Source organism: Mastigoproctus giganteus, chromosome 2 (genome assembly GCF_048544385.1).
Source record: "Mastigoproctus giganteus isolate SK-2022 chromosome 2, ASM4854438v1, whole genome shotgun sequence".
Classification (NCBI taxonomy): domain Eukaryota; kingdom Metazoa; phylum Arthropoda; class Arachnida; order Uropygi; family Thelyphonidae; genus Mastigoproctus; species Mastigoproctus giganteus.
The window spans coordinates 25,736,288-25,750,112 of record NC_143576.1 but is presented as its reverse complement, the minus strand read 5'-3'; the positions used below and the strand labels follow the sequence as shown (position 1 = coordinate 25,750,112).

The 13,825-nt window shown below is 35.3% G+C and overlaps 1 protein-coding gene across 3 annotated transcripts in view; it reads right to left on the bottom strand.

Annotated features, from left to right (window-relative positions):
- Positions 1-13,825, bottom strand: part of Rbcn-3A (rabconnectin-3 alpha) — a 980,796-nt gene that overhangs the window by 836,784 nt on the left and 130,187 nt on the right. For all 3 annotated transcript variants that reach the window (XR_016547873.1, XM_090388469.1, XM_090388476.1), the window contains exon 6: positions 12,334-12,490. Coding sequence is in view for 2 of the 3 variants with exons in the window: in XM_090388469.1 (XP_090244595.1) it covers positions 12,334-12,490 (157 nt within the window). In the remaining variant the exon portion in view is untranslated. The remainder of the gene's footprint in view (positions 1-12,333; positions 12,491-13,825) is intronic.

Sequence of the window (13,825 nt, the reverse complement as noted above, 5' to 3'; positions counted from 1 at the left end):
CCTATCAGCAGCCATGAGCAGTAATACAGAAAGGTAAGATGTACACTTGATATAGATGTAGGAAAGAAAAGGAAAAAACTGACTCGAGTAAATAATACAAAGGTCTTTGAGATAACAGAAGAGGAGAAAAAGCAGTATGTACTGGAACTTAAGAACAAGTTTGAGCTTCTGCAGACTGCTCAGGACGATATTGACGAAGATATTGACGAAGAATATTACAACTTTCTGAAAGTGATAAAGCCCAAGAAACCTATAGGGAAAAAGAAAAAATTAGTCAAGAAGCACTTGCCATGATGAACCAAAGACAACAAATGAAAAGCAAGAAAAACACTGACAGGGAGAAAATTTAGTATACTGAGTTATGCAAAGCCATTAGAAAGAGACTCAGAGAGGATATAAGAAGATTTAACACAAGAAAAGTAGAACAAGCATTAAGGGAAAACAAAGGATTTAAATCAGCAGCCATGAGCAGTAATACAGAAAGACAAATGGTACTGAAACTGAAGAATAGCGATGGTGCACTTATAAACAACAGAGAAGGCATAATTCAAATAGCAGAAGACTACTATAGAGAATTATACAAGGAGCAGGAGAATGATTCCAGCAGTGGGGAAGATGGATTGCAAAGTAGCAACGCATATGACATACCCGATATTCTTCCTGATGAGGTAGAACATGCATCGAAGAAAATGAAGAATCAGAAAGCCCCAGGGGAAGATGACGTTACTGTAGAGTTGTTAAAATTGGGAAGAAGAGACATAACACAAAAACTGGCAAGGCTCTTCACAAAGTGCATTAGAAAAGATGTGACGCCTAAGCAGTGGAATAATGCAATCATAGTTTTGCTGCATAAAAGAGGAGATAAATCAGAAATTGGAAATTATAGACCAATTAGCTTGTTATCCCACATCTACAAGTTGTTCACAAGGGTCATTACTAACAGATTAGAAAGAATACTTGATGAGAATGAACTGAAAGAGCAAGCTGGCTTTAGGACAGGATTCTCAACTATGGATCGCCTTCACGTAATATCACAGCTAATGGAGAAAGCAAATGAATATAAAACACCATTATGCCTGGCATTTGTGGATTATGAAAAGGCATTTGACTCCATATAGCATAAGGCAGTGTTTCGGGTGCTGGAAAGACAAGGCATAGATACCTCATATATTATGATTTTGAAGGAAATATATGAGAGTGCTACCTCCTTTATTAGACTAGACAAAGACAGTAGGAAATTTAAAATTGAGAAAGGAGTTCGACAAGGAGATACAATATCCCCGAATCTGTTTACTGCTGCCCTTGAGGAAGCTTTCAGAAGATTAGACTGGTCGCAGAAAGGAGTCAAATTGAATGGAGTACCTAAACCATTTACGATTTGCAGATGACATTGTGGTCATAACCACGATCCCAAAGAATTAGAGGAAAATCTTAATCAGTTATGCACAGCTAGTAAGGATTTTGGACTAAAGATGAATATGACTAAAACAAAAGTAATGATGAACAAGTATGCCACAGAAAGGGAAATAATGATTGAAGGAGCAGTAATTGAAAAGGTGGAGTCATATACTTATCTGGGACAAGATTAATTAACTCTAATTAATTAGCTGGACAAGATTAGCTGTAATAATGATAAATGGCTGGAAGTCAAGAGAAGAATAAGTTTTGGATGGATAGCATTCAGGAAATATAGTCACATACTGAAGAGCAATATCCCAGTTTGTCTGAAACGTAAAATAATGAACCATTGTATACTCCCCACCATGACTGATGAAAGTGAAACTTGGGCACTCACCAAAAGAATGGAAGAGAAGCTGAGAACTACACAGCGAAGAATGAAACGAATTATATTGGGAATCAGACTGTTAGATAAGAAGAGAAACACATGGATTAGGCAGCAAACTCAAGTAAAGGACATTCTTATCAAAACTAAAGAACTAAAATGGTCTTGGGCAGGACACATATTTCGAAGACATGATGACAGATGGACTAAGAAAATAACAGAATGGTATCCAAGAGGAGCTAGAAGAAAACCTGGAAGACAAAGGCAGAAATGGGTAGACAAAATTCATGAGTTTGTGGGTAGTAAATGGATGGCCAGTGCTCAAAACAGAAGGAACTGGAAAGTTGCTGGAGAGGCCTTCATCCTGCAATGGATTGAAAATGGCTGATGATGATGATGATGATCCTTAGCTTTTACTTTAATTCGGTTTATTGTAGCAAGGGAATTCTTAAACCCCTGTTTAAGAATTTGCTGGTTAACATTTGTATTTCTGAGCCCAAATCAGATTCCATCATTGAATATTTGTAGGCATTTTGTTCGAGTCCCGAGTAAGCCTGAAATTTAATGACTTTGTATCCGTATCCTCCCTTTCCAATGTAAATTTGAGTCTGAATAAATATTATTAAATGAATGTAAAATGTCTTGATAGTTCTACTATCAGTAATAATTGTTTGTTTGTTATTTGGTGGGAAAGAGCAGAAGTGTGTGCTACACACTTGTGCTCCTTCCCACCTGGCTATCGAGGTGCCTCAGTAATAACTAGAACATCTTCTAAATACCTCCCATAGTATGTTATATGGGGTCAAAAAGGCATCAAACATATATGCTCAATCGTTGAGAGATAGATCTCTGATATTAAGCTGCTCGGGCTCAATCCCATTGGCAAACCAAACAAATTTTGGTACAAATAAATTTTTGGTTTGCCAATGGGATTGAGCCTGAGCAGCTTTTTTTTTTTTTGAGTGATGCTGTATAAGCTTGTTTACTAATTGCCGCTATTGATATTAAAATTATACTATGTGAGGTGAATTTATATGGTGGCGGTGAGCTTCATTAGGAATTTTAAAGTGAGCTTCATTAGGAATTTTAAAGATTTGTAAATATGAACCCTTTGTATAAAAACTTTTTTAATTATTAATTATTTTGACTTGGTTGTTGAACATTAGAATAAAATCATTGTGAAAAATCAAATGAAATTTTGATTTTTAACAGTTTAAAAAAAAAAAAAAATTAGTCGATATATATGCATTGCATTACATTTCAGGTGTGTTAGCAAATAGCCATGATTTATAACAAAAAAAAAAAAAAAGAAACCAAGAACATTTCATCTCTACCGCATTGCCCATTCATTTCTACAAACAGCACATGACAACAAACATAATATCCAGTTCTGCTGCTATAATATACAGTATATGAATAGCCTATGCACAATGTGTATGAAAATAAGTTAGATAATGCAGGATTGTAAAAGGACTAAAGTTACACTTTAAACGTACGTAATACATACATACATTTCAAATATGTTAGTTTTTTTTTGTTAAATTAATTGCATTTTTTTTCTGTGATAAATAGATTACTGGAAAATAAATATATTTATCTCCTTATCAATTAATTTCTAAGATTATAACTTTATAGCACATTTATAAAGCTCTATAGTTTTACATTCCCTAAACTTAGCTATTCAATTTAATTACAACTGTATATAATATTTATTACTCTTCTCCCATATTCTTTTAAGTCTCTTTTCTCTCTATCTCTCTCTCTCTCTCTCTATATATATATATCTCTTCACAAGCAACACCATGTTCACAAGTCTTACATAACAATAATACAACACATGCATGAACTGTCTAACGATACTGCATTAAAACTACATTCAGTTTATGAACTTCTTTTTTCCCTACAAAGTATATGGAAAAGAGAAACTTTCATCAACTGGTGAAATACCACCACTTTGCTTATTGGAGACTTGAAGTGGTGAAACCCATGTTTAGTCTCTAGAGCAAAGTTTCCGGCATCCCCCTCCCCCCATACTTCTCCTTCAACCCAGGCATGGTACTAAGTACTATAGGTTTTGATACCTTTCGTGTTTGGGGTTTTCATAAAAAAAAAAAAAAAAAAAAAAAATAGGCACATTACGAGTATATACAAAAGTTCCCAAAAAAAGTGACAAAAATCATGTAAAAATAAATAAGCATGTTACTTTTTGGATGCAGTAATCTCCTCTACATCCATTTATATATCACAATTCAGTCTCATCAAGTTATAATTCAAAATTTCTGAGAATTAAATCAATTTCAGCTTTTGTATGCCCAAATCAGACACCTACCACCAACAGATATGAGTTTTTATTCCAGTTTTCAATTTGCAATCAATTACAAATTGTGCCTACAATTTTGGAAGTGCAGACAAGACACTGCATATTTGAAATGACCTGGAGAGAGAGAGAGAGAGAGAGAGAGACCATTAATATCCAAACACCTGCATATCTACAAAACAGCTTTATTTACAAGACAACAAATAACGTGTGCTGAAACCTTATGCCAGCCTGCAGTCCTGATGGAAACTCTCCACCACATAAATGTCCTCTGATATTTTCTGCCATTCAGCATTGCTTGATTTTTTGGCAGTCCTCCACACAGACACATACCTACCTATCTGATAATCCAGTTCATCCAAGAGGTTCTTTAGTTAGGATTGAGGTCAAGGCTCTGGGCTGGCCAGTCGAACTTTCAATGCTTATTTCCTCAAACCAATCCATCACTGCAAGCAGCACTGTCCTATTGAAGGCCCATACCTGCTGATACAGGTATGGGGCTTCCCCAACATGCTACCATAATGTAGGTAACACATTATAATCCAAAACAACTATATAGACCTCTGCATTATCAAGATAATTGCTCAAACATATAATGCTCATTTATCGAGATAAAGTATTATCATTAAAACCATCATAATCTTGATAATTTTGTCCAAAACAACCAATGGTCTCAAGTCAAACCATGAAAAATAGTCCCAGGCATCACACTGACCTACATTCTATATGGATAATTCCTTGCAGGGCTCTCCTGTCACATTCTGTCAGCTTCAGAAATTTACCAGATCATTTTATGACCATTTCAGGATCAATCTGCTTCCATTTGCATGCCACATACCAATTGTTGACCTAAGGATCTTCAATGTCATTGAGATATCACGTGCATACTGACTGCTTATATGGCACTCTATTATCATTCTATGCTAGAAGTCTGCATTTCCATCAATATTAGTATCTTATATTCCCTATCACTTCCATCTCCTCAAACAAGCATATTTATAGTTGTCTAATGAATCGGTGGTCAGATAGGATGTGACCAACTATCGACAGCATTGTGTGTGGTTATTAATGGAAGGTCTGCATGTGTGTGTTTGTTTGTGTGTGTGTGTGTGTGTGTGTGTGTGTGTGTGTGTGTGTGTGTGTGTGTGTGTGTGTGTGTGTGCTCCACAGAAAAAAGTATATATTTGTATGCATTCACAAAGGGGTTAAAATGCTAAGAGTTGGAAACTTGCTTCTTATCAAAATAATATCTGGGCATTTTAGTCTCCTGCCAAAAGTTCTGTCCATCTACAATTTCAATTCTATTCCACCTCGACTGTTCTAATGCATTTTCATCTAGAGGTAAAGTCAACTTATTAGCAACTAACTTTTCTCTAACTCTTGTATTGATGATTTTCATAAACTTTCTCCTCCTATAAAAACAAACAATGAACTTAATCCAAGCTTGGTTCACTCCCTTGATATTCCAAATGAAAAGATTAGCAAAACACCGAACCTTAGGAACAAGGATTCTCTCGGTATTGATAATAAAATTACCCTTTTTGAAAAAGGGTAATTTTCTTGTCAAACATGATCAAGTTTTTTTGCAAATGGGTAGCTTTCTTTCTGACCACTCACTGCATGTAATGACAGATGGCTCTTTGTCTTCTAACTACTCAACTAATTCCAAAGTGCTTATACAGTTATTCAGTCATAAGTGAAATAAGCAAAACACAGTAATGAATGTTCATGCATTACTGTGTGAATTTCACACACTTAATCAGTTTATAAACTTGAAAACGGAAGTGAGTATTAGTTTCATATTTATATATTTATGTTTATAATGTTTTTGTAAAAAAAGCGTAAGTGTAAAAAGTACAATATTTTTAAATTTAAAATTTGCATTAAAATAAATAAATAATTACATTTAATAAACATTTCAACACATTAGGAAAATGTCAAATATAATACACTGCAAGCAAATTTTAAAAAATTAAAAACATTTTCAGGCCATGTACCACCACGTATGTTACTATTTGTGGCACCATTGCTATCAGGTTAATAACCATTCTCCATTGAGTGGAAATCCTATCTTTAGTTCTGCTTATGACAGTATACTATATTCCACCTTCCAATTCAACAAACTATGATATGCCCAAAAGCCACTTCTGGATTAACTAATACTAGTTCCTTGAATTTCTCAACAGGGAAAATAAAACTCAGTTTACTTTAATCCTTCTAAAATCTAGTCCTATATTATTTCTTGGAAATGAAAAAAAAATTGTGCTTCAGATCTCTAGACAAGCTTCACATATCTTTCTGGTGTTAACTGTGACTTCTAACTTCTTGGCATAAGCTATCATATTGCTTCCTCTGAATAAAAAAACTAGGACTTCTCTTTTTCTTTTAGCATTAGCTTTCTTCTAAACAGCTGTGAACTATATACAAACAATAAATGTGTCCTACCTACCACCAATACTGTTCCCACATCACAGAACCTCTCTTAATCTCTTTACACGAAGACAGTACTCACGTTAGTTGAAGGTGTCTTACAAACTCACTGCATTCTCTATCAAGAGTCATTAATTTTGTTCCACGTCTTTTCTATAAATATTTCAATGGGTTTTATTCTTCTGAATTAGCATCTGTAATTTTACTATTTTCTTACAAGCCAAATCAAATACATGTCAGCATTATTATTAATAAAGTCAAATCAATGCAAGGAAGCCAGGCTTATTGGTATTAACCATAAAAATGGGGGGGAAGAAATCATCTTATTACACAGTTATTGGTTTAACCCCTCTTTAAATTTACATAAATTGAATCTCCACTTCTGCAAGAAAATGGATTAGACAATAATTATACACTCATATTTTAGCTTACTGCAGCTAAAATATAAATGTTTCTGAGGATTCTGTCCTTAATCTGACAGCATGGCTGTCATCCACAACCAATCATCGGCAAAAGCTCATCATCCTCGGAGACTTTAACCTTCCACTGCCAGCCACAAAGAAGCTCCTAGATACTCTGTCATCGAACATGTCGGATATGGGCATTGGTCTTATTCATGTTCCTCCCTCACATGGTGATGCCACCCTGCAGTGCATCTTCTCAAACTGTTTAGTAAAGGAAACCCTGACCATAACTGAGAACTTCCTCCCGTCCGATCATGTTCCGATTGCTGCGATGATATCTATGCAGGCACCTAAGGATGAACGTAGAAAAGTACAAACTACAAACACTGTCAGGAGAATATACAATCCCAAATACATCAACATTGGAAAAGTTACTACCCTTTTCCAACTTTACCCATGGAACATACTGGCTGAGCTTAACATAAATGAGGCTGCCTACTGGCTTTCGAGATGAATGGAATTCATTACAAGGTCTGCAATGTCCAAAACTTGCATCCTAAGTCCCCACTCAAAGCCATGGTGGAATGACTTCCTGACCAAGGCCTTTAGGGAAAAACAGGCAGCCCAAGCCTCTTACAAGAAGTCGCCTTCACAAGAGTCATACACCAAATTTTCCAAAGCAAGGATGGATTTCCAGAAGAGGAAACAATTTTCTATTGACAATTTCATGAATGGCCGGCTATCCAGGGGAAAACGTGTGTGGTCCATTAGTCATACTTGCACCCCTCTATCTTTTGATGTCCAGGAATGGTGTGAGCATGTGCTCCGTATTAAGCGAGATCACCGTGAGTCCGAAGCATATCCTTGGAACGAAGCGTTTAACATTTCTTCACCTACTAGTAATACAGAAATTTCCGAAGAACAACTAATAAAAATAATAAATTCTCTACCTGACAAGTCCACCATAGGAATTGACGCAATACCTCTTTTTAGTCTAAAAATTGCTTCTTATTTCATCAGCAAAGAGCTCACTCAACTCTACAACAAAGTTCTCAAATTTGCACAGGTACCTTCAAGCTGGTTATCATACAGAGTCGTGGCAGTTCCGAAAAAGCCTCATGCGAAAAGACTGGCTGACTTCAGGCCAATATCAATTGCCTCTCCCTTCCTGAAATGCCTCGAGAAGTGCATCTATAATGATGTAGCACTCGCAATCTTTGCGCATAGGCCAGAACACACCCATTATGCCATGCCTAATAGATCTACCGTAACCTGCCTACAGTCATTATCACAGAAAATACTTCACGCCTGGAATGACAACAAAGATCTTCACACCATTTTTCTGGACATGAAAGCTGCTTTCGACTCAGTCCAGATAACACCCCTTCTTGCCTTACTTGAAAGATTCTACAGGATATCCGGAAATATGCTCGAGATCCTCAATAATTTGCTATCTAGGAGAATGCTTCACTTCAAAGGTGACGGCATTACAGTCACTAAAAGCGTCGAAGTCGGGATCCCACAAGGTGGTTGTCTCTCAGCCTTGTTATTTGCAGCAATATTCGTTCCACTAATGGATCAAATTCCAGCCTTCCTATCGTATGCTGATGATATTGTTTGCTACTTGCCATGCAAACGCCATGTTGGTGATGCACAAGAAAGACAAACCGCCTCTGAATCTGTAAACAGCTACCTAAATACATTCTATAAGTATGCTAAATTTTTTGGCCTGTCAGTCAATCCAGAGAAGTCAAACTATCTCATCTTTACGCCAAGTCGAATGACTTCTACTGATACTGCATCTTCTCTACTTCCGGAATTGGCAGGAAAGGTCCTGACTCCCATAGACAGCGTCAAATTCCTAGGAGTAATCCTTGATGCCAACCTCACCTATAAAAAACAAATCCAAGCTCAGTATTCCAAAGCCCTGAGAGCATTCTGGGGAATGAAAATTGATCTGTGCAAAACGCACAATAAGCAAATAATCAAGAAATACCTTGCAACTTACTTCTGTACTGTACTCTCCTATGCCGTGGAAGTTTGGTCGGCGGCACCACCCACCAGCCTCAGGAAACTATGGGGCCTCGAATTCTGGGTGCTGAAGTGGGCCAACTTGTGGTCGCACCAAATCTACACAACATCTAAATCTACTCTCTGCTGCAACCTGCAATATACGCCCATAGTCCACAGAGCCCATGTGCTAAAAATAAAGTCATTCCTTCATCTGTGCTCAGCTAAGCAGGATCACATCAACATCTGGAACACGGTTGGTTGGCATTTGCCAGGCAGACATCTCCGTAGTACTCCCTCCCTGTGCTCAAGGCTCCAGCGGTTACAGAATTTCAGGAGACACTTCCCTAATGTGACTCTGGACACTCTCAACTCGCTCAACATCGACATCGACCTGTGGACTATACACAAGGCATATCGCGATGGCATCTTGGCCCATCTTGCTGTTTGTAAAGGACATTTATGTAAGTGCCGATCTTAGCTAGCCGATGTCATTTCATGTTCTGCTCAACTTGTAGTCCGTTTTCGCTGTAATTACTACTTCATTCATTTTACATTCTGATTATCATCTTTGCTTTGATCTATTAATTATTATTTAGTTATTATTATTATTATTATTATTATATAAAACAAAATCACTTTTATAAACAACAAATTGTAAGATTCCTCTGGATTTCTGTGTACGGAATCATTATTGTATAAAATTTATGTTAATAAAGAATCTTATTATTATTATTATGTTGAATACTCTTCTATTTTATTTATCCCATCTATTTTGACTCTTTGGCCCAATGTTCCTTCATATATATTTTCTAAACCTTCAACCCAAACATGGTACTGGAGTGCTATATGCTCCGATAAATCTTAATATTTGGGAAAACAATAATAATAATTCTTTGAAATAACCTTTCTTCTTTCATATTTACAAAAAATTATAATCTATAGAAAGTTAAATCAAATGTCGAAAAGTGTCTTCTGACCCCCCTAAATCCATATGGTGCTAAGGTATTTCAGGTTTCAATAACCTTTTGTGTTTGGAGTTACCATATTAAAAAACAAAAATAAATAAATAAATACAATTACAATTTCAGGAATATGGAATCAGTTATATTACATTATCTGTGATGTAGCAACAGGACACAACTTTAAGAAATGTCTTGATCTTCTAACTGGCTTGACGGTTGGGATATAGCATTAAAAATAGCTGTTTACTGTTGAATGCCACCATTCTATTTATTTATTCATTGCATCATGGCAGTAGTTGTAGAAAAACAACTACTGAGTTTTGATAGAAGAGAAACAAACTCAGCATTGAAGTGAAAAAATAAAGGAAATTATAAAGGAAATTTTGACAACAAAAACAAAAACTTGGATGCCTACTAAGACTTTGGCATTTATGGAACTAATGAATTATATTTGTGAAAGGTAGGAAAGCACAAAATGAATAATTGAAAATTCCTGCTGAGAAAGCCTTCCTTGCCTTGGCAGATTTCTTCACCTTTTTTTCTCCCTCATTTAATTTATGTCTCTTCCTATTTTTCCCAAAGTTAGCATTGTTCATTAGTACTGGCAAAAGAGTCTATATGGGCATCCATTTCCTTTTATTTGTACTGTCAAAATTGCTTTTACATTCTGTTTTGCAGTTTGCTCTTTTACCAATTTGTTCTTCTTGCATTCCTTCATCCTTTGACATACATTTTAATTATAAGTTTTGCTTTGAATAGTGCCTAATATTCAGAATGGTAACCACTTTTTAAAAATCACACAGAAAACAATTAAAATTTTATCTGCAAATCATGTGGCTGAATTGAAATTTTAAAAGCAGCAAAATATTGAAAAAAATTACCAATTTTTTGTGACTCAATTGACAATAAAAAGAATGTTAGCATTAGCATAGCATAGGCATATGATGCAAGAAAACAAGCTTATATAGCATCAGCAAAAAAAAAAAAAAAAAAAAACCATCCCATTTCAACTATCCATTCACTCCAAATGTTTTTCTAGGTCTGCCTTGAACTTAAGTTGCTGACCTCCACTACAATGGATGGAAGTCTGTTCCAACTATCAACCACCCACTAGCTAAAGGCAAATTTCCACACACCTATTCTACAATTATCTTTCCTTAATTTGAATTTATGCCCCCCCCCTCAGGTGAGTAATCTGAGCAAGAGAAAGAATCCCATTAGCATTGAGCTTTCTCAATCCATTCAAGGCCTTATACATTGCGATTAGATCACCTCGCAGGTGCCTAGTCTTCAGAAGCTGCAATTTGAACAGCACCTAATAATCAGAATGGTAGTTTATTCTATTATCAAACAGTAATCAAATTGATACAATCAAAAATTAAATAATATCTTTATTGCAATCAGCAAAAATGCTAAGGGTTGTGTCTGATAATGTCATTTAACACTGAAATATTTTATACAAAACTTCCCATTAGAAGATATGTACCAAACAATATCTTCTAATGGGAGGATATTCTAAACAATCTCTGTTCGTGGTTGTACTTTTCGATAGCAAGTTTTTATAAGCTTTTTTAATGCATCCTACAAAAGTAATAGTAGTACTTTAAGACTATTTTAAGCACTTATAATAACTAGAGTACTAAAAACTGATGATTAATACAAAGGAGACATTTTCTTCATGGGTTATTTCCATTAAGAACTAAGTTTAAATTAATTACACTAGTACTCCACAATAAAACAAATTTATTTAAAGGCAAAACATTCCTGAACCTATAGCAGTTCCTTGTTTTTACACGTGATCAAGTATAAGTTCTGAAATGATATGCTTTTGAATTTGTTTTATTGTGGACCACTAGTTTAATAAATTTAGTCAGTCCTTAACACAAAGGATATGATAAAATTAAGAACATAATGTTATCCTTAGTTTTGTGTTCTCACACACACACACAATCCAGAATGGTGAATCTGAATTGATGCCTGAGCATGCATAGGTACAAGCTACCCTGTGGCTGCAAGGTCAATTGCACGAAGTTGCCTTATGAAGGTAAAAAAAAAAAAAAAAAAAATTTCCCTTTAATATAGAGTTCTACACAAATATAAAGTTCTGTAAATATTTGTGCAGTATTCTAAACACTTTTATTCAAACAAGCAGAATAGAGTTTGTTCAGTTCTAAAAATTGTTGAAAAAATCCCTAGTGGTAGGTCAAATACAAATTTGCATTAACTCAAAATGTGATAACTTGAAAAACGTTCCTAAGAATATAATTCCACATACATGAAAATGCATTTCTTTAATTCATTTAATAGGAGAGACAACTGTACTTTGGATCATCACTATATTCTTAATAAACTAATTCACAAAGTGAATTTGCTTATTATGAAGATGTGTTAAAGTAAAGTAAAATCATTGCAAAAAATATTTACTTGCACTTCCACACACATTCCCACTTAGACTGATCAGTTTCAGATAATCCCTGTGCGTTCTGCAAATTAACAGATTCTTCATGAATAATTCCATCTCCATCTGACTCCATCAAATGCCACATCTGGACACATTCTCCACCTGTGAGCAGCCGAGAACCTATAAATCAATTAAACTATTAATAATATCCTCTATGTTGTGTAATAACCAGTGATGATCCTAACACTACCAAATATACTACCAAAGCATTACTTATACCAAAATATTATGAATTAACCAGATACATCAGAATATTTCTTGTGCATGCAAATGCACAGGCAAGCATGGAGGGACAACAGTTAAATTAAGAAAATGCTCACAATGCACACTTAAGTCTTTAGTCGAGCATTAGTCAAATAAAGGATGGTTATACAACACAGTCAAAGTCCTGGGCTAGCCACACAATGGTGCAAATAAATGCAGCACAATATTCTTTTATTGTATATATTTGAAGTACATTTATTTCATCAAGGTTTCTGAGTGTGAAAATGCCAAATCTGGAAAAATGTTGCTAATGCTTAGAGAACTCTGCTTCTGAAACTTTGGAAATGATACCATGTTTACAAAGAGCAGTCTCAGTTTTTGAATAACATCATAGATTCAAAGAGGGTTGTTGTTGTTTGTTTGGTTGGTTTTTAGGAGCATTAGCAACTAAGGCCATATTGCTCCGGGATATGCGGTGGTCATTTTCTGACCTTTCCGCATCCTCCGTATTTGGTGGTGACGGGCTCGAACATTCATAGAGGGAGAAATTTTTTAGAAGATATTGACCATACTGGGAGACCTTTAACTGGTCAATGAAAATTGAACCAGACAACTTGTGCATCAGAACTGCTGTTATTGTTGATAAATTTGTAAAAGCTTTAAGCATTTCACAAGGAAGTTGTCATGAAATTTAAAGTAATGATTTGAACATACATTAGGTTGTTTAACATGTGGTGTCTCATAGGCTTGTGATGATCAAAACAATAAGTAGATATCAATTTCTCAATGATCTCATAACAGCATCTGATAACAATCTACTGTTCACAGAGAGCATCATTGTTGGGCACAAGACTGGGTGTTTCTCTGCAATACACAACAAAGCATGAATCAACAACTTGGAAATCCAATCATTCATCACAATCCAAACATTTTTTGGAAAGACAGGTTAAAAGGGTGTGTGATTAAAGAAGTTTTACTATCGCAGTACTATACATTAAATGTTCTAGTTTATTTATACTCCAACATAATCATTGTGTCTGAGGAATTTGCAATTAATTATTTTTACAGTGAATCATTAACTTTATTTATCAGTCATGCGAGACGAACACTCAAACGCATGTGCATTGCTGCACTCTCCTGCTCACCCACTCAGTTAATTCCATCCTTTGGTGGATAATATCTATTTTGGGATGAACAGCTTACATTCACCCAAAGATAAATGGATAATGAGTGATCAATGAGATCAACCCT